Below are 26,987 nucleotides of genomic sequence, written 5' to 3' on the forward strand. Positions count from 1 at the left end.
TTTGCACATTTTAGTTCAGGGGCTGTAGCCTCCGTGTCAGGCAAGGATTGTGAGGGGTCTTGGTAGGTGAGGTTTGTGTTTAGAATCTCCTACCTCCTTCTTCCTAGTGGGGACTCACCTTCCCGACAGGAGGGACAGGAGCCTTAGGGTGGATGGCAGGGCAGTGACTGTGTCGGAAGGGGTGTGCGTCCAGTTAGCCTGCTGCAGGTGGCAGTGGCTGTCCCTGTGACGAGCTCTGACCCCACCATCTCCCTCATGATGAAAACGCAGTGCAGGCTGCCTCCTTGGCGAGGTGCTTGGCAGAGCCTCAGAGCCCAGGCCCGCTCCTGGGGGCCTTTCTCCCATCATCCGGCCCACTTGAACCCAGTTCCTGCCAGGAGGATTAGAGGGGGCATCTTCCTGGTAACCAGGTAGGAGCTGCGTTTCTCGTTTTTTTTTTGTTTCCTAGGAAATTTACCAAGTTTTGGCCCAGGAGTTTACATGTTCTGCCCCCTAGCAAAAGCTTTCACTGTTCAAGCTCCAAATGGAAGCCACGGAGGCTATAATTACACCAGCACTAGCTCAGGAACCTGCTGAGAGGAGTGGGAACGGAGCACCTGGGGAACCTGGGGGCAGCCACAGTCCTAAATTAGCTGCCATTACGCTTGCAGTTGCTAACCTTCTCTCTGGGGTCCCTCCTGTTGTCTCTCCTCCACCTTGGCCCCAGGCCACTCCACTCCTCCAGCCAGCAGCCAGCCAGCCTCTGACAGGTGCATCCCACGGCTGGCTTGGCAGAACCTGACCCTTAGAGGCAGTGTCCCCACAATAGCCCTAGTGTTGACAGGGATCCTGGGGTCCTTCTGGCCTGGGCAGAATGGTTTGGTAGCAGCTCAAGGAATTGTCTGAGAGGCCACATGCCCCAACGTGGCTGAAGGCCCTTGTCTTGGCAGTCCTTGCCTTGGTTTCCATGTTCAGTCATATTGAATTGCTTGCAGCTCCTCCCAGCGGTTGCCCCTGCTCCCCTCTGTGCCTGGGATCCTTTTTCTGCTGTCTTCACTTACTCTGAGTCCTCCTGTAGGTTTCAGCAGAGATATCACTGCTTCCAGGACCCGCCCCCGCCCCCCACCCTAGGTCTGGACGGGATGCTTTTCTCTCTGCACCTGACTTCCCTGACACAGAACTCACATTGGCATGGGCTGGTCCTCTGTCCCTAGCTGTGTCTCTGGCAGGGTTGCAGGCTTAGCGTCTGAGGAAGTGCCTGGCACATAGTAGGTCCTCATTGACTATATATTAATGGATTGATTGGGAAAACAATCAATTCCTTTGATTCTCTTTCTGCCTTAATTTCCCCTAGCCCCCCCCCCCCCTTTTTTTTTTTAAGTAAAAGGCTTATTTCTTTAAGAGTGATTTTAGGTTCATAGCAAAATTGAGAGGAAGGTACAGAGTTTCCATCTACCTGCTACTCCTCCCCAGGCACAGCCTCCCCAGCTATCAGTATCCCTCTATAGAGGGAGGCATTTGTTACAATTCTTGAACCTACATTGACACATCATTATGAGGCAATGCCTAGAGTTTACATTAGAGTTCCTCTTGGTGTCATACATTCTTTGGGTTTGGACAAATGTCTAATGGCATGCATCCTCCATTACAGTATCATACAGAGTGGTTTCATTGCCCTAAAAATGCTCCATGCTCTGCCTCTTCCTCCCCCACTCCCCACTGACTCCTGGGAGCCACTGATCTCCCTGTTTTCCCTTTTTCAGAGCGTCATACCGTTAGAATCATAGGGTGTGATATGTCTCCTTTCATGTAAGTTTCCTCCATGTCCTTTCATGATTTGATAGCTCATTTCCTTTTATCACAGAATAAGATTCTTTTGTCTGGATGTACCCTCCCCTCTTTTATTTTTACAACAAGAAGAGAGGGCACTTTTCTCTTTCTGCCTTTAAAGGGCTATTGTTGGCCAGGCGCAGTGGCTCACGCCTGTAATCCCAGCACTTTGGGAGGCCGAGGTGGGTGGATCACCTGAGGTCATGAGTTCAAGACCAGTCTGGCCAACATGGTGAAACCCCATCTCTTCTAAAAATAGAAAAATTAGCCGGGCATGATGGCAGGTCCCTGTAATCCAAGCTACTCAGGAGGCAGAGGCAGAGGCAGGAGAATCACTTGAACCCGGGAGACAGAGGTTGCAGTGAGCCAAGATTGTGGCATTGCACTCCGGCCTGGGCGACAAGAGCAAAACTCTTGACTCAAAAAAAAAAAAAAAAAAAAAAAAAAAAAGAGACTCGTTGGCCAGACAAAGTGTTGGGGTGAATGGCTTAGTTTTCGTTGATCATCCCCCAAGTTTCAGGTCTGGGCTGGGCCCCACATGGTCCTGCATTGATCATTGTTGTCTACTCTGTACCATTTTGCTTGCTTAATAATATTAGTCAACGTTTTTTGAGCACTTGTTGTAAAATAGACACTGGCCTAAATACACTTATTCCATCACCCCTTAAATACCTATTGCATAGCACCTGCGTGTCAAACACTGGGTACTAGGGACACAGCACTGAGCACAACCCTGCCTTCCTGGAGCTTGTATTTGATGCAAACAAACAAATTAGTAAGTGAGTACATACCATGGCAGATAGTGATGAGTGCTGTTGGAAAAACACGTCAGAGTAGTGGGTACGTGGAATGTGCATGGGGTGTTGTTACTATGTGTGGGGTGGTCAGGAAGGACTCACATATTAGATAACATTTGAACAGAGTCTTGAAGTAGATGAGGATAGTGGTTGGAAGGGAGAGACTTCCAGGCCAAGGGGAGAGTAAGTGCAAAGGCCCTGTGGCCAGGCCATGATGGGAGTGTTCCAGGAATATCCAGGAGGCTGGGTTGACTGGAATGGAGTGAAATGAGCTGGGAGAAAGGAATAGAAGGTGAGGCCATATACAGCCTTGCTGGCTGATGGACATATGATATGCATCACATATATAATTCTACATTTGCTTGTAATCACAAAAAAGAAACAGATGAAGTTATTTTTTATTACTACATTTGTTTAACATCATAGATCAAAAATACCCCTTCGATGTGTAATCAAAGTAAAAAATTATGAGATACTTTACATTATTTTTTTCTTTCTTTTCTTTTCTTTCTTTTCTTTCTTTCTTTTTTTTTTTTGAGACAGCATCTCCCTTTGTTGCCCACGCTGGAATGCAGTGGTGTGCTCTTGGCTCACTGCAACCTCTGCCTCCTGGGTTCAAGCGATTCAAGTGATTCTCCTGCCTCAGTCTCCCATGTAGCTGGGTGTAGTCTACCACGTGCCACCATGCCCAGCTAATTTTTGTATTTTTAGTAGAGACGGGGTTTTGCCATGTTGGCCAGGCTGGCCTCGAACTCCTGACCTCAGATGATCTGCCTGCCTTGGCCTCCCAAAGTGCTGGGATTATAGGCATGAGCTACCGTGCCCAGTCTACATTGTTTTTTCGTTATTACATTTTCAAAATCTGGTGTGTGTTTCAAGGCCTTGTGTGAACATGTGAAATGCCCTAGCCATATTTCAGGTTCAGCAGCCGTGTGTGGTGAGTGGACAGCATTTCAGAAAGCACAAATTGTTCTGCCACAGCAAATCAGACAGCACACATATAGAGGTGTGTAGGCCATGCTGAAGTCCCCGAATGAGCTGGGGAATCCATGGGGGGTTTTGGAGCCTAGGAGCGATGGCTCTCTGACATAGGTTCTGGAAGGTTCTCTCCGGCTGCTGTGATGAGAGAAGATTGTCATGGGGTGGGGTATGGGGGCACAGGGCAGAGCAGGAGGCTGGGAGAAGAAGGCTGTTAACAGGCACAGTGTCAGTGGCTCGGATCCAGGTGGCAGCAGTGGCGGTGGTGAGAAGTGGCTGGATTCTGGTTGTATTTTGAAGGTGTAGCTGCCAGGGTTTGGCAGTGTGTGAATGAGAGAGGAGTCAAGGAGGCGCCGGGAGTTTTGGCGCTGGCAATTGGAAGGATGCAGTTGTTTCCAGCAGGATGAGGAAGGCTGTCAGAGGTGGAGGGAAGCTCTAGGTTTTGGGGGGAAATATGAGGTTGGGTTTGGATGTGTTAAGGGTGAGATTTGGGTATTAGGCTTGCATATGGAAGTGTTGAGTTGGCAGATAGACAGATGAGTCTGGGGCTCAGGGCAGAGCTCTTATCCAGTGGTATAAATCTGGGGGTTGGAAGCACAGTGATGGTGTTTCAGGCCATGAGATGAGCTGAGAGTCCGAGGGAGAAGATACATGTAGAGAAAAGGAGGCTGAGTCCTGGGTATGGAAGATGGGACCAGCAAAGCCCGCTGAGCAGGAGACTGTGGGGAGGTGGCAGGGAGCCCGGCAGAGAGTGGAAGGAGGCAGGAGGGAGGAATCGGCTGTGTCCAGTGCTGCCGATGGGCTGAGGGAGATGAGGCCCGTGGATTCCCGAGCATCCATCAGACAGGCGGGGCCAAATGTCCGGCTGAAGCAGGTCCAAGAGAGAATGGGAAGAGAGCAGGGGACAGCTGGTGTAGACAACTTGATTGAGGGGTTTTGCTTTAAAGGGGAGCAGAAAAATGGAGTGGTAGCTTAAGAGGGCTACGGTCACGAGGAGATCTTTTTTTAATTGAAGATGGGTGATGTGATAGCTGATGGGAATGGTCTAGAAGACAGCAAAATCATGATGTAGGGGAGAGAGAAAAAAATGAGCCGTCTCATTCTTGCTCACGAAGGCCCTGTGTGGTAGATACCAATTTGCGGACAAGGAAACTGAGGCAAAGGTTCAGCCATTTGTCCCAGGTCACATAGCCAGTAAGTATCAGGGCCAGGAGCTGAATGCCGATGGCTGACCTCTAGAACACCGCCAGCCTTGGCCATTGTGCTGTTCTGCCTCTTGGTTTGCTGGCTGGAGTTGTGAGCTTTTCCAGAGTGGGCCCTCCTCTTGCACTTTTATATCTAACATGGCACCAGGCAGAGGGCTGTGCAGAGGTAGGACCTGATCAATCTTTAATGGGCAAGTGATTAGAACACCAGGAACTGTGTGCTGGAAGTGCTCAGTCGCCTGGCCCATGTGAGAGGGATGCATGGCCTGAGCCTGCCTTACTCCGAGTGAGGCACCTTGCGTGGAGAGAGTGGTGCTCAGGAAATACTGGAAAGCATTTGTAGGGTGGATGAAGAGTGGATGAGGAGCTTACATCGAAGGTTCTCGCTGGCATAACTGCACTTCTGGGTGTGACTCGGGTTCCTGTGCTGGGCAACCTTGGGCAGGCCCCTTGCCCACACAGTGCTTCAGTTTCCTTATCTGTAAAATGACAAGGTTGGGTGAGGTGATCTCCCATCTGGCTCTCACCAGAATGCCTCAGGAGGGCATGTGTGTGCTGTCTGCACCCAGGCTGCTGACGATCCCATCATGAGCATTGTCTGACCCCAAATGCCAGTGTCCTGCTGGTGGGTGCATAGGGGCCCCCTCCATTGTATGACGCTGAGCCGGTCACTTTATTTCCCATATTTGTAAACAGGGCCATACACACCTAGTTGCTTGCCTTTTAGGCTTGTGAGGAGTTTTAAGTCTACTATTGTCCTAGATTGCCATGGTATAGCTCACCCTGCACCAGGCGCTTCCTAAGCACTCCCTCAACCTGTATATTAACTCCTTTACTCCTCACCACAGCTTTAGGAGGTAGGTCCTGTGAAATGATCCCCATTTCACAAAGGGGGAAACTGAGGCACAGAGCGGGCACATGGAAGCCTACTGAGTACTGGGAGACATCTCCCAGCAAGGGGGCAGCTGCGTCCTCCTCATGCTTGTGCGGCCTCTGACCTGCACTCTTGTTCCTCCTCCAGGGACAGGGGCAGACCCGGTGGTCAGCGCCAAGAGCAACCATTGCCTGGATGCTGCCAAGGCCTGCAACCTGAACGACAACTGCAAGAAGCTGCGCTCCTCCTACATCTCCATCTGCAACCGCGAGATCTCGCCCACCGAGCGCTGCAACCGCCGCAAGTGCCACAAGGCCCTGCGCCAGTTCTTTGACCGGGTGCCCAGCGAGTACACCTACCGCATGCTCTTCTGCTCCTGCCAAGATCAGGCGTGTGCTGAGCGCCGCCGGCAAACCATCCTGCCCAGCTGCTCCTACGAGGACAAGGAGAAGCCCAACTGCCTGGACCTGCGCGGTGTGTGCCGGACTGACCACCTGTGCCGGTGAGTGCCGCGGCAGCCCCGGGGGTGCTGGCAGGAGGGGGCTTGCATTGCTGGGCTGTGTTTTCCTTTTTCTTCATTCCTTGGGGTGCATCGAATTATGACTCTGAGTCCAGCAGAAAGGGTGTCAAAAAGGGTAAAACTGACTTGGACATGTGCAAAGTGAATTTTCCATTTCATTCATCCATGCATCCATCCATCTACTTTATTCATTCGTTCATTCATTCACTCAGAACAGGTTTATCTTTTGCTTACTCTTGGCTCAGCTGGGGAAACCAAAACGAACAACCCAAGGAGCTTGTAATTGAAAACCATAGACTCCTTGAGCCTTGGAATAAGAGACCTTTGGGTGCAGTGGCTCATGCCTGTAATCCCAGCAACTCAGAAGGCTGAGGCTGGAGGATCACTTGAGAGGAGTTTGAGACCATCCTGGGCAACATAGCAAGACTCAGTCTCTACATATATATATGTTTGTGTGTGTGTGTGTATATATAGACACATACGTGTATACACACACACATATATATACTTTTATATATATATTATATAGAGCTAAATTTCAGCTCAGTATAACCATGCATCCCTCCAAAACTACCTTCCTAATAATGAGCCTACACTTGTTAAGCACTTACTGTATTCTAGGCTCTGCGCTAAGCTTTGGACATACGTTATGTCATCTCATGTTCACAATAACCCTGTGACTTGGGTATTTTTACTCCTGTTTTATAGGTGAAGGGACAGAAGGTCAGGAAAATTTTGTAAACTTGCTCAAGGTTACACAGCTAATGAATGGTAAAGTCAGGATTCAAAGCCAGGACTGTCCGACTCCAGGACCCATTCCTCACCCTGACACTAGACTGGATCAGACCTGAATACAGAGTGAACTGGCTCTCTCTCTCTCTCTCTCTCTCTCTCTCACATATATATATATGTACACACACACACAGATACATATATACATATATGGCCTTTAGACAATTTAGTCCCACTTCTAAAGAAAGTTTCTGCCTAATATCCCAACATATGTCACGTGGCTATCAGGAAGGGTGCTCTCATAAAACAAAGAGGCAGCTCACTCTGTATTGAGATATAATCCAGTCTCAATGGATCATATGAGTGAGGAATGGGTCGGGGTGAGGAATGGGGCCTGGAGTTGGACAGTCCTAGCTTTGAATCCTGACTTTACCGCTCATTAGCTGTGTAATCTTGAGCAAGTTTATAAAATTTTCCTGACCTTCTGTCCCTTCACCTATGAAACAGGGATGAAAATACTTACATCACAGGGTTATTGTGAACATTAGATGATATAACGTATGTCCAAAGCTCAGCACAGAGCCTGGAATACAGTTAGTGCTTAACAAGTGTAGCCTCATTGTTAGGAAGGTAGTTTTTTTTTGGAGGGAGGTGCATGGTTATACTTAGTTGAAATTTGGCTTTATGTAATTCTCATGTTTGTCCTTTTTGTCTGCTAAGTATTTATTGAGATGCTGTTGTGTGCAGTTCTTGATCCTAAGGCCTGAGGATACAGGGGAAACAGACAAAGGGAGAGGTGATCCCAATTCAGTGGGATGAGGCTGTGGGCTCCCAGAGGAGAGAGCACAGGAGAGGGGCGTCTGCCACATCCTGCGTGTCCCGGGGAGGGGAGGGGGCCTTGAGCTGAGCCTTGGGAAACAAGAAGGAGAAAGCCAGGGAAGAAGCCTGTTGGAAAAGCATGGCACGGGGTGGAAGTGGGAGAGGACCTGGGCTCTGGGGAGCTGCAGGTGTTGGGCACAGGTAGAGTGGGCCATGATGGGAGTGAGGGGGAGGCTGCTGGAGAAATGGGGATAGAAGTGGGTGCAGGTGTTTATAGATTGCCTGTTGTGTTCTAGACACTGTTCTAGAGGCGTTATGTCTCATTTAATCCTTGCAACAAAACTGAGGTAGGTACTATTATCTTTATCTGTCAATGAGGATACATCTGGCAAGTTACAGTAACTTGACGAAAGTAACTTGCTGAAGGTCACACAGCCATACATTTCAGAGTCAGATTCCAGCTAAACTGCTTCTTTCCAGTATTATTGAGTGCTCCAGACTAAGATAGTGAGTGTGGGTATGGAGAAAACTGGATTATTTCAGAGGAAATTGGGAAGTGGCCTTGATGGGACTAGGTGACTGGCTGAAAGTCACCTGGAGATAGAACCCTGGTGGCAATTTCTGTTTTGTTTACTCCATACCCCGTCCTGCATGTAGATCCTGGCATGTGGTGAGCATTCCATAAGGTTACTTGAATGGATAAATGGATGCTGTCTACCATGTTTCCTAGTTGAGTAACTCTGGGGAGATGGAGCCATTCAGTGGGGGTGGTATTGGACATGCAGCATTTGAGGGACCTGGGGGACTATTGCCACCTTCATGGCAACACCTAGGGGGCACTTGGACTTGTGGGTTTTGACCTCAGTAATGAGGCTGGAAAGAAGAGATGGGTTTGGGAGTTATTGGGTACTTTGCTGGTGGTCAAAGCCATAGCAGTAAATGAGATGGCCTAGGAGGGGTTGCTAGAGCTCAGGAGGGAGTCTGGGCTGGAGATGCCTGAAGATTTGGGCATCCTCAGTGTTTAAGTGATAAGGCTTGGAGTGAACAGTGGAAGCAGAAATCTACTGGAAACACCAGTGCTTAAGGGAGGGGCAAAGGAAGTGGGATGTAAGACTGGAAGGGAAGGGGATTTCAGAGGGAGGAGGTGAACGAGCTGTGGTGTCTCACAGAGTGTGTATACCTGTGTATGCCTGTGTGTATGTGCATGTTTACGTGTGTTCGTGTGGTGGAAGATGGACCGCAGGGGGCCCAGGCCTGGCAGGGAGGCAGAAGTAGAGGCATTGGGCACCAGCTAGCTTCTTCAGAAGGAACCAGGGCCAGGGGCTGCAGAGAGACGGGAGATGGGGAGGGAGAGCCGGGGCCCTGTGCACGCTGAAGGGGAAGTGCTACTTTGTGTGGTTTGCAGAACAAGCTCTCCTGGGGTTTGGAGGAGGGCCTGATCCCAGAGCTAGCTGCAGGGCTCAGGGAAAGCTCTGTGAAGAAGGTGGGTTTTTATCTTTTGCTTACTTAAAAAAAATATATCTTACTGCCTACACAAACCAATTGAGGTGATTGAAGACGAAACTATGCATACCACAATGAGGAGGGCCAGCCTTAGAGAGGAGGAGGGAGCAGATGTGGCCATGCTGCCATTTGCCATAGTGACTGAACTTGAGCTCCGAGCTTCTTTGTTGCTGGGATAAAGGGAGGCTTGATGGGTCACATAACCTCCAACCAGGATAGATCGGGGCATGATCTGAGACACATTCGCTGCTTCTTCTGAATGCTAAAGTGACCTTTGGGGGCTGCGCCCTACACAGCTGCATGGAATGATGGAACAGATGGGAACTGGACCTTGAAGGAACTGGAAAAGACCAGCATGAATCCAAGCCCAGGACCCAAGCATAGGAATGGGCCAGGAGCACTCAAAAGCTGGAGGACTGCAGGGGGCCTGGCGAAGGGGCCTGGAATCAAGCCGCTCAGGTGTCCGAACTAGGCATCTTGGGCAGAGGAGTGACTGGGACACTGCACCCATTTTATTAGTATTGCTTTAAGGAAGGATGGATAATACGACAATGTAGTGGACAGATCCTATGGGGTCTGCAGCCCTGAGATGGGAGAATTTGGAGCAGGGTGATTTGTGGCTTGGAGAATGTCTGTGTCTGTTTAAAGAACGTCTGTGTCTGTTTAAAGAACTAGAAGCATTTTTTCTTTTCTTTTCTTTTTTTTTTTTTCTTTTTTTTTCTTTTCTGGAGGTGGGGGAAGCTAGGAAACAGGAGAATCAAGTGATACACTTCACACGGTGGAACCCGAAAGGGCATTTAAATAGGACTAAGTATTGGGAGGGTCAGGACTGAGGAATCCTGGGAGCTGAGGGCTGACAGTTTCTGAAGTGTGCTGAGCCAAGCAGATGAGCTTCTTGCACTGGGAAATAAATTTAAACAATGGCGACTCCAGGGCCCACAGACAGTGCTGTGTCTGGATTATTGAATTAGGTACATGGCTCACTTTAGGAGGCCTGGGATCCTGAGTAGGAAATTCTGATTGCTCCAGGATGTGGCTGGGTGAGCTCCTGGTCTTGAAGCAGGGCATTCTTCCAATCCATCTCTCCCTATCTCCCACCAACACACCCATCTGCATGCAAATTTCAATATGGTGAAGAGGTAAGGAAGGAATGAGGGCGGAACCTGCATTAGGAGGAGTCTGGCAGGAGCATGGAGAAGTGTCCTTTAGGGAAGCTTGCGCATGATGGAGAGTTGAGGTTTGGGGCAGGGTGCATTGAGACACGCATCCGGAGCCACAGAGACTGAGACGCACAGACACTGCAGGTGGTGGATGGAGGTGGCTGTGGTGGTGCCCCAGAGTCAGGGGACCTACCTTTACTCTTCACCGGCCTGGAGCCTCCTGCATGGTCCTCGGTGGGCCGTTTAACTCCTCATGCCCTGGGGGGTCTTCATCTATCAAATGAGGATCCTGAACCAGGTCATCTGTAGGCACCCCGAGGTCTTATAAGTCTATGGTTCTGATTCTGTTGAAGCAGTTTTCCTGTCTGCCTTCTCCCTCTGCTCCTGCCCTCTCCACGGGAGGTTACTTTACTGGAGAGATGAGCTGTTGGTATAAGGGGAAGTGGCCCAGCCAACCTCATCAGGGTGTATGGTGTGGAAGAAGGTATTTGAAGGGCCTGGAAGGAGAGGAGTGGCTTCTTTCCACACTCTTGCAGGCCTGACTTGCTGACCCAAGCGTTGCTTTCCCCAGAATCCACAAAAGTGCTCAGGTGTCCTATGGATGCCTGTTATCAACATCAGAAGTGACACAGGTGGCTCAAGAGGGGCCCCTGGAGAGCAGGAAGCTGGGTCGTGGCTCTACTGTGCCTGGGAAGGGGTGCACTTCTTCCTTTCCCTGGTTTGACTTCCTCCAGGTTTCTGCCCTCCAGGATGGGGACCGCAGGTGGAAATCTTCATTCTGAAAATGGAGAGCCCAATGCCAGGGTGTTTTCGGCGGGAATTGCAGAACCCCCAGCCTGCCTTTGCTGGTACTTGAATGAATGAAGCCAGCCTTGATGGGTGTCCTGGGAAAGCCCCTCTGGGCTTGCGATTCTGGAAGTGAGGCTCCAGCTCTTGGGCATCTCCTAGGAACATGCCCATGCTGCAGTGCTATGGCACCTAGCCCTGATGCAGCCAGGCCTGCTTGTCCCCTGTGGTCCCTCCTCCTACCGAGAGAGTTGGCCTAGAGATGCCCAGGCTTCCTGCGGGGTGAATCTTGGCCCAGGATTCTTGGGGGAGGCTCTTCCAGAGCCAACCTCATCTGGCACTACATGAAAGAAAGTGCATCGATTCGCTGTGCGGCATACCGTGTGGCAGGCCTCGTCCATCACCCGTGTGAGATTTAGCAGGCTCTGCATGCTGTCTTATTAAATGTCACCAGCGATAAAATGTTGGAGGTTTCCTTTGATCTAGGGTTTAAAGATGCATTGGTTAAACAAGGATATCTGCTTGCTGGGCCTCGGGGTTTTGGGAAGCACTTCTGAATCCTCCCATCATCCTTTGAACTCAGAGCAGTTTGGGGTCAGTGGCTGAGGATGGAGCCTCTGGGAGTGGAAGCTTTGGGCTCTACCGACCGTTCCACCTGGCTTTGAAGTTGCATCTCAGGAACCTTGGCTCTGTCTTTGGCCTTTGTCTGGTTCATATCCCACAAACCTTAGGGCTGTGGGCTTAAGCTAAGTGAGCATCAAGGGATAGACCAGGAGAGACGTTTCCTTTAAGAAACTTCTGATAAGGAGCCTGGAAAGCCTGGAGAACTTCTTGGAATGCCTCCATGGCATTTGGCTGGATTGACTCTAGCCCCCACAGTGGGTCAAGATCTACATTTTAAAAACACAGTCTTTCAGTTTTTACCCTCTCAGCTTACAGCCATTGCAACGATGGTCTCAGATTGTGTGTGTGTGTGTGTGTGTGTGTGTGTGTATGTGTGTGTGTGTGTGTGTGTGTGGTGGTTGGGGGGTCGTGGGAGGATGATGCTGTTGTTTTCTAAACTGTGTCCCTACCAGGCCTCATTTGGAAGCGGTCCTCTGAAATGCCCTGTTCCTCTTAGTCTGCCAAGAGAACATAAATAACTCCTTACTGGCACAGTGCCATCTCCTGGGCTGTAATTTCACCTCTGGGTGCTGAGGATGTGTATAAATAGATTCCAGCCTGGAGCTACCCTGGCAACCTGGGCCCTTTCCTGAAATGGACACTGCCCTTGTCAGAGAGGCTTGTTGGGAAGCAGAGGAAGTTGGGCTCACCTCCCTCAAGGCTGTCCTCAGCGGGTGGGAAGGAGTCCCTTCCACACACTCTTCTTCTTGCCCAGCGTAGGGGGTGTTCAGTATCTTCAGGCAGTGTGGACGAACAGGTCTGGCTTTGATTCTTGGCTCCTTGGGGCTGTCCCTCAGCTTAATGGCTTCCCATAGGATCTGTTGGCTGATGCTTTTAGCAGATCGTGTCTAAATGGCAGCAAATGATTACTTGCGCAGGGGTAGGTGGACTGTGATGCTTCCAAGTCTTCCTTTAAAGGAGAGGTCCTTGAATATCTTGAAATTATACAGAAGGTTTTGTGTGTATTTTCTAGAAAGAAGTTTGTTGCATTCATTAGATTCTCTAAGGGTTCCTTGATCTCCCAAAGCATAGGAACCTCTTCCTTCTCTAGATGACCAACTTGGATTGGCTCCCTAAAGAAGGATTTTGAGTCTGGCTCCTGGCTCAGTAGCAAAGTGGGCTGTGATTGATTAGTGATGCCTGCCACAGGCATAGGAGGGGCAGCATGGATGCTCCACAGAACCCAGCCAGTCCTCCCTGGGGCCAGCAGATTACCTACAGCAGGAAGAGTGGGGGGTCCTGTGACCATTTCTTTATTATTTTCACTACTCTTTATTGGTCATCCACTTTGGGCCAGGCATTATGTTTGATTGGGAGAGTTAATGAAGTAGGTAGAGGTCCTTGTCTTTGTGGCACTTAGAGCCTAAGGAGGGGACTCTGTGTCGATTGTGTCTGCTGTGGGAGAGGAGCCCCACTACCATTGCAGCTACAATTGTGTAGATGATAGCTTTTTACTCAGGTTCTCTTGAAATCCCAATTATACTAGGTCTTCCCTGGGTCACCCTGCTGGCATTGCAGAGCAGCCCTTTCTTCGGGGAGATGAGTCACAGAGAAGTAAAATCTCACCCGGGGTCCCACTTGGCCTTGAGCAGTGTCCAGAGTCCAACAGCCACATCCAACCCCAGAGCAAAGCTGTGCAGAGGAGTGTGGGGGAAAAAGGCCACCCCCTTCCTGAAGAATCTAACTGCAAGGAGCCGAGACCCTGAGATCCAGCTTCCCTTTGGGGATCCCATGTGGCTGCTATTGCTGGTCTCAGTAGGGGCTCTGCTCACTCTTTAATTCTAGGCCAAGGGTCCCCGAGTGACCCTTCCTGGAATTTCCTGCAACATGTTGAGACAAGGCTGGAATGCTGGATATTACTTTACTAAAGCCTCTGGGGAAATAAACACAGAGAGAAGCTCCAAACAAGAGCTCTAGTTTACAAGAGAGGGTTCATGCATCGCCCTGCTGTGGCTGCTACCACTTGGCAGGGCTGCACAGAGCCTTGACCTTAACTTTACAGGGTTCTCTCAAGGCATCTGGGCTCCAGAGGCTCACACCCCAGGTGGATGAGATGCGGATCCTGTTTGGCTAAGGCTCCCACTTGAGTTTTGCTTGAGGACCCAGGCATCTCTGAGTGGCTGGGGTGGAGTGACCCATTCATGACGTGTCACTTATGCAGGGAGTATCCGAATGCAAGCCAGCATTGTTTGTTCATACCAGAGGCCTCACCTACAACTGGGCGTGTGTTTGTTCACACAGGGGCAGACACACTCAGCCACCCTGGTCTTGCATTGTTCACACTGGCTCCCTGAGTATTTCTGCTTTCACTCACTGGCATGGACTGTCTTCTTGCCTGGTATCTTAGTCAGTACAGGCTGCTGTAATGGAATACCATAGACTGGGTGGCTTCAACAGCAAACCTTTACTTCTCACATTTCTGGAGGCTGGAGATCTGAGATCCTGGCTGGGTTTTGATGGCACCTTCATCTATAAAGGGCCCGTGGTGAGGGCCTTTTTTTCCTGGTTATGTCCTCTTACGGTCTTTATTGATGTGTGCACGCAGAAGCAGAGGAGAGAAAGAGAGAGAGATCAATCTGGTGTCTGTTCCTCTTCTTATAAGGCCACTAATCCCATCATGAGGGCCCCACCCCAATGACCTCATCTAACCCTAATCACCTCCCAAAGGCCCCATCTCCAAATACCATCACACTGTAGATTAGGGGTTTAACATATGAATTTTGGGGAGACACAAACACTACGTTCATAATATCTAGACTTCCCCTCCATCAAGCCTGTTTGGCTCCCATCCTGTATCTCCCCTGGCCCCTGCTTTTCCAGACACTCTCTAGAACTTGTCTGTATCCTTCCTATGACATCACGTGACTTTCCTTTAATATTTTTCTTCCCAATCAGGCCTCTGTTTTTTAATATTCTCATTTTATATTACTACCTCATTGGCTTCTTTCTTTCTTTTTTTGCTTTTTTTTTGAGATGGAGTCTTGTACTGTCACCCGGGCTGGAGTGCAGTGGCGTGATCTTGGCTCACTGCAACCTTCGCCTCCCAGGTTCAAGCGATTCTCCCGCCTCAGCCTTCCGAGTAGCTGGGACTACAGGTGTGCACCACCACACCCGGCTAATTTTTGTATTTGTAGTAGAGACAGGCTTTCACCATATTGGCCAGGCTGGTCTCGAACTCCTGACCTCGTGATCCACCTGCCTCAGCCTCCCAAAGTGCTGGGATTACAGGCGTGAGCCATTGCGCTTGGCCAGCTTATTTCTTTAACAACTATTTGTTGTGTGCCTACTCTGTGCCAGGCACCATGCTAGACATTGCCCCCTGGAGAACACAGTGTTGGTGGTCTCTGCCCACTTGGAGCTGACAGTCTGATGGAGGAGGCAGATGGTGAGCAAGCAGACAGACAAGCATCTAGATAATGCTGCTGACATGAGCAGGATGCAGAAAGAGAGAGTAACAGGGGCAGAGAGGGGGAATCTGCTTGGCCAGGAAAAGTTTATCTGCAAGACGACATTTAAACTGAGACCTGAGGAATGGGATGCCTGGTGCCAGATCAAGGGGAGAAAGAGCATCACGTGCAGAGGGCATAGCATGTACAGAAGTTTGCAGGAGGGAAAGGGGGGAAGGTGTGGCTGGGCAGTGGGGCTCGGAGACAGAGGCACAGGTTGAGGTTGGGAGGCAGGCAGGGGCCAGATCACTCAGGGCCCCACAGGCCACAGCAAGGAGTTTGGACTTCTGAGTACAGTTGGAAAGGAGCTTCTGAAGCCAAGCAGTGCATTGTGAAAATTGTGATAAGAAAGATGACTCTGGCTGCTGGGTGGAGAATTAAGGGAGGAGGCAAGGACGACTGCAGAGAGGCGAGGGAGGAGGTTATTTTAGCATCACTGGATCAGAGATGATGGCCACTCAGCCCAGGGTGGTGGCCAGGTGGAGAGAGATAAGTGGATAAATTGGAGATATTTCAGAGTTAGAAATGATACACCTGGCCTGAGGGTGATGGAGGAGCTCGAGAATGACTCACGGGCTTCTGGCTTGAGCAGCTCGGTGGTGATGGTGCCACTTTCTGAAATGGTGAAGGCCTAGGGGGAGATAAATCAGGAGTTCCATTTTGGGCATGTTAATTTCAAGATGCCTTTGAGACATTCATATCTGGCGCTTGACTGGGATTGTAAATTCTGGGGTCATTAGTATATTTATGGCGATTAAAGCTAAGGGAATGGGTAGGATTCTCCTAGGGAGAGTCCGGCTGGAGAGGAGGCGCTGGGAACCTGCCTGGCACCCTGTCAGTGCCCAGTAGTGCTGGGTGCTGTTATTACGGTGTCCTAGGAGTCAAAAGAACATGTTCTGAAAAAGAGGGAATGGGTGGCTGTGCCGTGTGCTGTAGAGAGGTCTGGAAGGATGAGGACACCTGGGTCACCAGTGGATTTGGGGACGTGGAGGGCCTTGGTGACTCTTACACAGAAGTTTTGATGGATTGGTGATTACAAAAACCTGATCGGGGCTGGAGAAATGTTGGTCAGTTGGTTGGTTAGAACTTCCTGGGGAAGACGTTAGTGGAAAGGGAAGGTGTCTGCCCCTTGGGTGGAGACATGGCTGAGGAGAGCTCAATAGCAGTTTGGCTTTGATGACTGAGCAGAGCTCAATAGTGGTTTGGCTTTGGGAAGTGCGGGGTGAGGTGGAGGAAGGTGGGAGAGTGAGGGTGACCCTGCCATTGCAGAGGAGCCAATCCCAGCCGCTCTGCCATTGCACTGGGCAAGTCTCAGCCTTGGGACATCCTCTAGTGTGGGGAGTACACTGCTTTTGGTCTTTGATGCTGACTCTGTCCACTGCACTGTGCTTAGGACCCTAGGATATCCCACCCACCATGTCCTCCCTGGGCTCGGAGGGGCCATGGTATGGCTGCCACCAACTCAGCTTCTCCTGCTATGGCTAAAAGAGTCCTTTAGGTGTGGGAAGAGATTCTTCTCCACACCAGAGTACTTTTGTGAGCAACCTGGATGGCCCAGCCCCTTAGAGAAGCCAGCTCTCGGGCTGCCCAGAGGAGCCTTGCTTTTCAGCTTTCGGTCGTCGTCCTCGAGGAGGCATTGGAACAGAGCAGGGACTGTTTGAGAGGTGCCCTTGGCTCCTGCAGTGGAAGTCCTGCCCAGGGTGTTTTGAGGATGTGGCCTTTCCTGTGGCAGCCTTGGGATGTGCTCTGTCTTCCACGTGGGCATCCCCAGAGGGAGGTAGCCCTGCTCCCTTTCTTGTGAAGTGGCTTGTGGCACCTGGGTGTCCTGGAACCAGCTCTCAGCTTCAGGGCCCTTTCGGGGTCTCTCTTGGAAGACTCAGAGGCCTCATGCAGGTAGCCCTGTTATCTTAGGGTTCTCTAAATGTGTTACTTCATAGGAGGACAAAGTCAAGTCAGGTGGAAGGGGTCCTGGATTAGGAGTTACACACTACCCCTGGCCCAACATCCTCACACTACCCCTGCCGATAACTAACTCTCTGATCTTGATGGAAATTAGGGTGTTTCTTTGTTAGGTAGTGAGTGCCCCATCCTCAGAGGTGCAGAGGCTGGTCCTCTTGCCAGCATTAGAGGAGTGTCAGGGAAGGGGTCTTGGAGGTGAGTGGGCACATCAGATCACTACTGGCACTCTCCTGTTCAGAGCAGAATGAGGACATTGACTTATGAGCAAAGAAGCAGTGAGCTATTTGCTCCTCATAGAGAGGGAGAGGGAAGTTTGGAGATCACTGTCCCCAGTCTCCCTGGCCCAAGACACATTCTCTCAGTTCAGAAGGAGTTCTCTGGAGCACGTGACCCCTCTGTCCACGCGGGTGCGCTCTGATCTCTAGGACCAGGAGAAGAGTCCTGATGAGCTGGGGTCAGACAGATGCTCACTTAGCAGCTGCAGGAGCTGGGCATGTTCTTCAAAGCGTGGAACTCCCATTTTCCTTGTCAGAAATAAGGTCAGTGGCACCTCAGTGGAAGCTCTGGAGTCCATTCAGGAAGCCTTTTGTGGAGCTCTGTGTCTGGGAGCCTTGCACCTGGGATGCTTGAGTGAACCGCAGACTTTCCCTAAGGCACCCACAGGCTCGCCCTGGCTGTGACATGTGGGGCCGGTCCCTACAGGCTTGGTGGGGCTGTTGCGAAGGCCTCTTGGAGGTGGCATCTAAGCTGAGTTTGAAGGGGGAGTAGGCCTGAACTAGGAGGAGGCCCTTCTCTCTGCTCCTTGCAGAGGGCACATGTGTGTAAAACTAGAGGTATCCCAGAGGAAAGAGGGACCCAGCTCACAAAGCCCTGGACATTGGGCCAGGAAGTCTGATTTTCCCCAAAAGACAGTGGGGAGCCATGAAGTATTTTAAGCAAGAGATAAACATGATTCAGTTGGTGTTTTAGAAAGATCCCTTTGACTGCTGTGTGCAGGTGAGTTAGAGGAGAGCAAGACTGGAGACAGAGTCCCTTTAGGAAGCTGAAATGTGATGGAGTCTGAGATAGGACCAAGGCAGAGGGCAGGTGGTCAGAGACCTTCAGAGGTCAGCTCCCAGGGCCTCACTGGATGCAGACAGCGAAGGGGGGAGTTTGGGATGGTGCTAAGGTCTGTGGCCTGGTGGCCAACTGGCTGGTGAGGTTGTCACCTGAGAAAAGGGGATGGGGAGGAGGAGGAACAGGGGGAGGGGGCTAAGAAGGGGGAGGGGGAGGAGGGGGAGCTGGTGGTCCTTGTCTGGCACGGAGAGACAATGTTTGGGTTTCAGACTTATTTGAAAGCCTTCAGAACATGCAAGAGGAAATGTCAAATCCAAAAAGTGTTTGTGTATCTGGGAGTTTGGGAGAGAGGCAGGGGCTTGGGATGGAGATTATAGGATTAAGGGAAATAATGCATGAAAAGCAGCGAGCATCGTGCCTGGCACACAGGCACATGGTAAACATCATTCCTTCAAAGAGTGTTTAAGCTCATTTGGGGAGACAGGGCTCACCCGTGTGAACCGCTGTTAACTACGAAGAGGAGGCCCTGTTTAATTAGGTGTTGTAAGGATTAAACTGCTCACTGCAGGCATTCTGAGAAGGGAAGCCATGGGGCTGGGAGAGCCAGGGAGAGCGGTGTGGAGACAGGGTCCTGTGGCAGGCACCAGAGGGAGGGAGGCTGTCCTGGGCGGAGGCTTCTGGGAGAAGAGGATGGGAGTGGGAGGCAGGACTGAGCCTCCGGGACGGTGGGACTGTCCTGCTCAGGGCAGAAGGTGCTGGCTGAGGGAGGAGAGTCTGTGCGTTTAAGGTTGGAGATTTGGGACATCCTGGGAGACACTGAACAGGCAGGGGCTCCCCTGTTCCTCCCAGGCCCCGCACCTACCAGTCCTCAATTCCAGCCGGCTCAGGGTTCTCTAAAGGTGCTGTTTGATAACAGCATGAAGTAGAGTCAGGTGGAAAGGGTCCTAGATTAGGAGTTACACTAAATCCTCACACCGCTCCACTCCTGCCAATAACTAACTGTTTTTTGTTTGTTTGTTTGTGTGTTTTTTTTTTTTTTTTTTTTTTTTTTTTTTTTTTTTTGAGACAGAGTCTCACTCTGTCATCCAGGCTGGAGTGCAATGGCGCAATCTTGGCTGACTGCAACCTCCACCTCCCAGGTTCAAGCAATTCTCCGGCCTCAGCCTCCCAAGTAGCTGGGACTATAGGCACGTGCTACCATGCCCCATTAATTTTTGTATTTTTAGTAGAGATGGGGTTTTGCCATGTTGGCCAAGCTGGTCTTGAACTAACTCTATGATCGTGTTGGAAATTAGGGTGAGTTGCTTTGTTAGGTAATGAGTTCTCCACCTCAGAGGGGCAGAGGCTGCAGGCCCCCTTGCCAGCATCAGAGGAGTGTTGGGGAAGGGGACTCTTTTAGGTCCCTTCTGAGCATGTGTAACTCGGACCAGCTGTCTCTTGGGACAGGTTAAAGGAATAGATGATGTGCTCTTGGAGGTCTCCCCTCCGCTCCCCTCCCCTTCGCTCCCTTCCCCTCCACTCCCTTCCCCTCCCCTCCTCTCCCCTCATCTTTTCCTTTCCCTCTTTTCTCTTACTTTTTCCCCCTAATTCTCAAAATGAAATTCACTTTACTGCTTTTGTTGATTATAAAAGCCCTATGTGCTCATTATAAAAATAATTTCAGGACAGAGCACAGTGGCTCATGCCCGTAATGCCAGCACTTTGGCAAGAGGATTGCTTGAGGCCAGGAGATTGAGACCAGCCAGGGCAACATAGTGAAACACTGTCTCTATTAAAAATACAAGGAAAAAATTAGCCAGATACGGTGGTGCCTGCCTCTAGTCCCAGCTACTCTAGGGGTCGACATGGAAGGATTGCTTGGGCCCAGGAGTTCGAGGCTGCTGTGAGCTATGATCTTGCCACTGCATTCTAGCATGGCACCAGAGTGAGACCCTGTCTCTAAAAAATTAAAAAAAAAAAATCAGACAAGACAGAAAGGTATAACTAAAGAAACTAGAAATTATCTTCATTCCTAACACCCCAAAATAAGCCATGGCTAGCATTTTGGAGAATATACACTTTCAGCTATTTTTTTAGGTGCATATACATGTTTGAACAAAAATGATGTCACACAGTGTGTGTTGTTTTGTAGGCTATTTTTTTCTCTCTAAATACATTGTTAACATTTTCCCACTGGCTTTTTATGAGAGTCTGGTTTTTCCTAATGGGCGTGGGTCCCTGTGGATGCTTGAACAGCTTGGCTTTGCACACTTGTCCATCTACTCTCATTTAAGAAATGCATGTCTGGACCCGAGCCTGCCAGATGGTAGGAAACAGCCATGTGCTAGGCTTCCCAGGGGAAGGGGATGCGCAGGCAGTAAGACCCTCAGAGAGCTCTTGGATCCTCGACGTGGGACTTCCCAAGGTGAAGGGAGGAGAGGGAGCCCGAGTGAACCAGTGGTCTTCCCAGCACGTGGGGAGTGTTTCTGGGCAGTTTTAGTTTCTTGAAAGCAACAAGACTGTGGCTAGGTGCTTTAGCTTACACACCTGGAGTCCAAGCACTTTGAAGACTGAGGCAGGAGTTCAAGAGCAGCCCTGGGTAACATAGTTAGAATCTTTTTTTTTTTTAATTAGCTGGGTGTGGTGGCATGGGACTGTAGTCCTGGCTACTCGGGAGGCTGAGATGGGAGGACTGCTTGAGCCCTGGAGGTCAGGCAAGGCTGCAGTGAGCTGTGATCATGCCATGACACTCCAGCCTGGGTGACAGAGTACAGACTCTGTCTCAAGAAAAACGAAAACAACACAGTAATGAACACCCAGCCATATTCTTGTTGCTTTCATTTGGGCTTATGAAACCTCGCTTTTAAGGAGGTTGGGCCAGTAGGGGATCCTCAGAGAGACCAGACTCAGCACCAGCAGTGGGTGGGGAAGGGTGGGTCTCCACACAGCGGCTCTCTGTGCCCTGGACCGCCTTGCCTACTGGCCTGAGCACTCTGCGTCATCCCCTGTGTGTGCTTTTGAAGGAGAACTGGTATAGAGGTGGTTGCTGGTATTATGGTGCATACCAAGGGGCCTGGCAGGGGTGGATGGGGGGCCTTGGTTTCCACATCTTTCTACACATTCACGATGGGATAGATGTGTGCTGTCTAGAAAGGCAGCGACTGTGGGGCCTTGGAAGACATCGTTGTGCCTGAAAACATGGTTGATGGACTCCACAGGATTTGAGACTTCACCTTTGTGAACCCTGAAAATTTGAGACAGGTCTCAGTCAATTTAGAAAGTTTATTTTGCCAAGGCTGAGGACTTGAGCCCATGACACAGCCTTAGGAGGTCCTGACTACATGTCCCCAAGGTGGTCAGAGCACAGCTTGGTTTTATACATTTTAGGGAGACGTGAGACATCAATCAGTATATGTAAGATGAACACTGGTTTGGTCCGGAAAGGCGGTGGAAGCGGGGAGGGGGCTTCCAAAAGGTGAGAGACAAAAGGTTGCATTCTTTGGAGCTTCTGTTCTCAGTGAGCAGAGGGATGACTCTGAATAGAATGGGAGGCAGGTTTGCCCTGAGCAATTCCCAGCTTGAATTTTCCCTTGAGCTTCGTGATTTTGGGGGCCAAGATATTTTCCTTTCACACCTTGCAACAGAGGAGATATAAAAGATCATCAGCAGAATTTCATCTGATAGACGAAAGAAGCTGAAGTCCAGAGAGGTAAAGTTATTTGCCCAATGTCACCCAGCTAAGGAGTGACAGGACCCAGACAAAAGGTCAGGTCTGGCCTCCCTGGGCAGGTGCCCTGTTCTTTGAGGCAGCTTCCAATGCATAGGGCGAACTAGAGAGTGAGTCAGAAACCTGGGCCCCAGTCTTGGGAGATATCCCACCTTTAACCCTTAGTTTCCTTATTGAAAAGAATGGACAGAATCAAATCTGTTCAGAACACCTCACTAGGCTGTTGCAGAAAAAAGGAGAACCGCTGTGAAGGTAGTTGGAATGCTGCAAAGTTAAAAAATGTGATGTTTCCCAGTGCCTCTGCTGGCCTGCAGACCTGGTCTGGTTCCAGCGGGAGAAAGGTCTGGCTGTTGGGTAGACCCTAGGAAGGCAGCAGGGGCAGAGTGGCAAGGAAGGCTGGGTGCTTGGATATGTGCGGAGCCCTGGCAGTGGCTTCTGGCTTCTAGCTGCGGGTAGAAGGTCGTAACACCAGCTGGATTTCAGGCTAACCCAATCTTGGCAAAAGGGAAACTGCCTCTGCTTCCTTCCCTTTTCTTCCAGCTGTTTCCCAGGGAGCCCAAGAGACTGCCCCGAGCCCCTCCACTCCTTCCAGAAGCCAGGCCGGTCCGCTGCATGCTGCTGGCTTTGCAGGAAGGGGTTGGGGTGTTGGGGAGCCCATCGGTGGCGGCCCCCAGTTCAGAAAGCACAGTCCCCTTTCCCCTTTCTCCATGAGGACTCAGGCCTGCGTCACTCTGGTTGCCCGCCCTCCCTCCTCTGCGGATCCACCTCCCAGAGGTCAATGGCAGAAAGGAGGGGGGAGAAACAGAAATGATGATGACTTTGATTTTTTTCTTTTGTCGGAGCCTGGGGAGGGTGGTTGTTTTGCTTCCTGGACCTCAGCGGAGGATTCTCTGCCAGACAATCATGTCGGCGCTTTCATTGCTTTCTGATGCTCCTCTAACTGTGCGGGGTCGGCTATTAAATGGTCATCAAACCTCAGCCTCTATCCCATCAATAGTCATAAAGTTGGGGAGATAAAAGCCATCAGTTTTCCATTATAGCTGAAAGCAATACTGTAGATAGCTATTTTCTGAATGCTGCAGAGAGATGTATTTTAACTGGAGCAGGGTATCCAGTGGCCCCCGGCTCAGCCGTGGGTCCTGTTGGGCCTGGGATAACCTGCCAGGTGTTTAAAATGGGGGAGGGGCTGGGGCTTTCTCTCTTTTCACCCTCTCTCTCCTCGAAGAATTGAATGGGCAGATCATCAGGCTTGGGGTGCAGGACGAGGCCTCCATGGTGGGACTATGGGCTTCTACCTTTCATTCTAAGCAGATGCTGGGGAAGAATGCAGTGAGTTGTTATCTGCTCATTCTCATGAGAAAGGACCCTCCTTTCCCTGATCTTGGGCTTCCGGCAGGCCAGGGCCTGGGTGTGGGGTAGGTGTCTGCTCATCAAATGATCTTCGGGGAGCTTGGGAAAGGCAGGGAAGGTCGGTGCCTGCAGGGTGGGTCTGCGTGGACCAGGAGCGGCTGCAGCCGGAGGAAGCTGGGTGCCTGGGATGCGGAACGTTTCAGGGGGTGGCGTCTCCTGATATACAGTCCCCTGTAGCTTCTCACAAACGAGCAGGCCATTTGGAAATGGATTTTGCAATCAAACAGCCCGGCAGCCGGCAGCCAGCAGATAAGTCCTCAGAATGAACTTTTCATTGCACTCATACCCCAAGGCTCTCCTCACTCTGTCTCAGAAGAACCTAGGTGCCAGGACCTCCTGCCTCGGTTTCCACATCTGCAGTGGCCTTTCCTGGCACCCCTGGCCTCCCTGAATGGGTGACTTGCCTCTGGCTTTCCTGCCTCTGGGTCTTCCAGGAACAGGTTCCCCTGCCTTGGAAGTGCCCATTCCTTAGCTCTTTGAAGCCTGTCCATCTTTTCCCTTTCAGAGGTATTCTTATGTGTGGAAGTGGTTACGTGTGTGGATTTAGCTCCACAATACTCTAGGGGGTGTTTTCATTTCCTAATTTTTTGAATTCCTTCAAGTTCCTCCTGCCTAGCCTGGCTAGCAGGAAATGTAGCTGCAGTGAACCGAGCCGCTCCTGTCTGTGGCCTGCAGGACCCTTAGACTGGGCTCACAGGACTCATAAACGAGGCTAATCTGTGCTCTTGCACCTCCTCCTGCTGGTGTCATGGGGGCTCCGTGGTGGATCCTTCAGCATCTGCTGGGGCCTCTGCCCTGGGTAGACCCATTTGCCCCCAGTGGCTGTAAGCTCCAATGACCCTGGATTTGCACAGAGGGATACCCCCTTCCCCTGTCTTCAGACTCATCCCTCATGGCCATGGGGCTCCCTGTTCTGCAGCCGCCAGTGCCTTGCATCTGGGCCATAGGACAGTGGCCTTTCCCACCTGCCGGCTGCTCTACTCGGCAGGCTCTGGGCATCTCCAGCTCTTGACCATCCTTCTTAAGGCCTCTGAAAATGAGGCCTCTTCTTAGTGACAGAGACAACGAGACTTCCCGACCTCAAAGTCCTGCTTGTCCCCTGGAAGGGACACATGGAGGCGAAGGGAAAACACATCTCATTTATTTTCTATCTCCCCTGCTGTGTCTGTAGGAAGGTAAGAGCCAGCTTCCTTCTCTACCGTGTTCTATGCAGTGACACCAGGAACTCCCGGCCCGCAGGCGTGTTCACTCACCCCTGCATTGGGCCCAGGGCCTGGCCCGATGACTCAGGGCCCACAAATACTTGTGAAGTTCTTAAATGCTCTTTGTCTCCTTAAACAGAGATAGTGGAAGATGCCTTCACCTTTTCTTGGTGACACAGTGTTATTCTTGACTCTGGGTGAACCCGCACAGGTGGTGTATGCCATGCCTTCAGGTGCTACTGACTTACATGGAACTGTTGGCCCCCACGGTAATGAACCCCAGATACTGTGACTTTTGAGTCATTGTTGTTTGCTTTTGTAGTATTTCTGTCTCCTTCGCTGTTTGCTGTCACTTGTTGATGCAGGTTCTATCTGCCCCTCGGAGCTTTCTTCCATCACTCTTTCTCCTTTGTGAGTTTTCTGTGGCACAGAAAACCAGATAACTGAACGCATTGGAATTATGTATGCATGAGGAGCTGTTAGACTTTAACAGGGGGCATAAAGGATTTTCTTAGGAGTAAACGATCTGTTTTGGTGAACAAACTTGTCTGTTTAGGGGACGTCCTCATTCCTGGCAGGCTGCCAGATGAGTGACTTACAAATGTGCTGTTTTGGCAGAGCCCTTTTAGATTAAAAAATATATTTTAAATGACTTTGGAAAAGGGAGAAGAGGGCATATGAAGGCCTTTTGGAGTCACAGTTGGCCATTGAGATGGATATGGATGATGGACCTCCTAAGATTGTTCTCTGTTTCTTTGCTAAATGACATGGCCACATCCTCATTGTTCTCAGCTCTCCTTGGTGACCTAACATATTTTGACCCTGTGTTTTTGTCACAGACTGTGGGTCCCGGGGTTTGATGAGGATGGTTTGGTCTCAGTGGGTGGGGTTATGGCACCAGCATAGAACATTGACTCAGAAGACGAGGCTCTCATGCTAAAGCTGTCACTGCCTCACCACGTGACGCTGGGCGAGTTGGTGGTGGTAACAGTAACACTTGTTCTAGACGGCGGTGCTGGGAGGATCAGGCAGAAAGAGGGCATCACATGGCAGGGCCCCTTTCAAACGAGGGGACATGCACGCTGAGTTAGTGTCTGTAGCACGAGGAAGGGAAGGATCGCGGGGCCAGAATTCCCGGGTCCCAGCCCAAAATCTACCCCGTCTCACTGTGGAAACCGTGAGGAATGCATGGAACCTCTCTGGGCCTGCTCTTTTATCTTGATAATTAGTATTTATCTCAAATTCCGTGCTTCCTACGCTATGATTTACCTTATTTCTGAAATGTGGGGAAAGGAAAGAGGGAAGGTACGATTTGGGGAGAACCATGGGCTCAGGGCATTAATAAAGCGCGTGCTGCCCTGGGAGGTAGGACCGTGAGGGCTGTGCATTCTGTGGCCATTCTGTCAGGCTTGTGCTTCTGCAAGTTTGAGTGAACTTGGGTGGACTGTGTGTGTTTCTGACTGTAGTATCTGTGCGTTTGTATATGTGAGAGAGACAGATGGCGATGGTGCTGGAGAGGCTCCTGGAGAATTAGGAGCCACTGGGAGAATTAGGAGAGGGTCTCTCTTTCTGCATTGCCGTGGAAGGCTCAAACCCTCGCTCCCTGTGTGGTGCAGATAGGGGCTGAGGAGGGACCTTGGGTAACCCACGTCCCCCTCTGGCTACAGCTCCTTCATTTCTGTTGCGAGAGGATGGGTAACCTGGGTTTTCTTTTCTTTTTTTTTTTTTTGAGATGGAGTTTTGCTCTTGTTGCCCAGGCTGGAGTGCAATGGCATTATTTCGGCTCACTGCATCCTCCACCTCCCGGGTTCAAATAATTTCCTGCTTCAGCCTCCTGAGTAGCTGGACTACAGGCATGCACCACCATGTGTGGCTTATTTTGTATTTTTAGTAGAAATGGGATTTTACCATGTTGCCCATGCTGGCCTCGAACTCCTGATCTCAGATGATCCACCCACCTCAGCCTCCCCAAGTGCTGGGATTACAAGTGCTAGCCCCGCACCTGGCTGAGTGACCTGGTTTCTAAGCCCTTCTCATGCCATAATACTGAAAACCCAGGAAACACCTTTACAAGGACACCCCTCCCACCAAGAGAGGCTCTTGGGGTCCACCCTGCGGCTCCTCCTCCTCCCTGGATTCCCCAGAGTGTGGTGGGATCTCTGCTTCCCTAATTCCAGGCTTGCTGGGTCTGGGAGCAGGCCTGTTGAGCAGAACAGTTGTTCTGTTTAGTATTTGGGCTTCTTAGGCCCGGAAACAGGAGCTCCAGGCAGGCCAGGGTGGGATGTGGTCTCTGGAAGAGTGGAGAGGAGAGTCGTTCTCTGAGAAGTCCATTGGGAGTGGCGGTGGGAGGGAGGGAGACTCA

At 50.7% G+C, this 26,987-nt stretch overlaps 1 protein-coding gene across 6 annotated transcripts in view; it reads left to right on the plus strand.

The window, feature by feature from the left end:
- Positions 1-26,987, plus strand: part of LOC105482101 (GDNF family receptor alpha 2) — a 100,442-nt gene that overhangs the window by 35,885 nt on the left and 37,570 nt on the right. For all 6 annotated transcript variants that reach the window (XM_011742050.3, XM_011742052.2, XM_071068533.1 and 3 more), the window contains one exon: positions 5,811-6,165. In XM_011742050.3, the coding sequence (XP_011740352.2) occupies positions 5,811-6,165 (355 nt within the window). The remainder of the gene's footprint in view (positions 1-5,810; positions 6,166-26,987) is intronic.

This window comes from Macaca nemestrina, chromosome 8, assembly GCF_043159975.1.
Source record: "Macaca nemestrina isolate mMacNem1 chromosome 8, mMacNem.hap1, whole genome shotgun sequence".
In the NCBI taxonomy this organism is placed as follows: domain Eukaryota; kingdom Metazoa; phylum Chordata; class Mammalia; order Primates; family Cercopithecidae; genus Macaca; species Macaca nemestrina.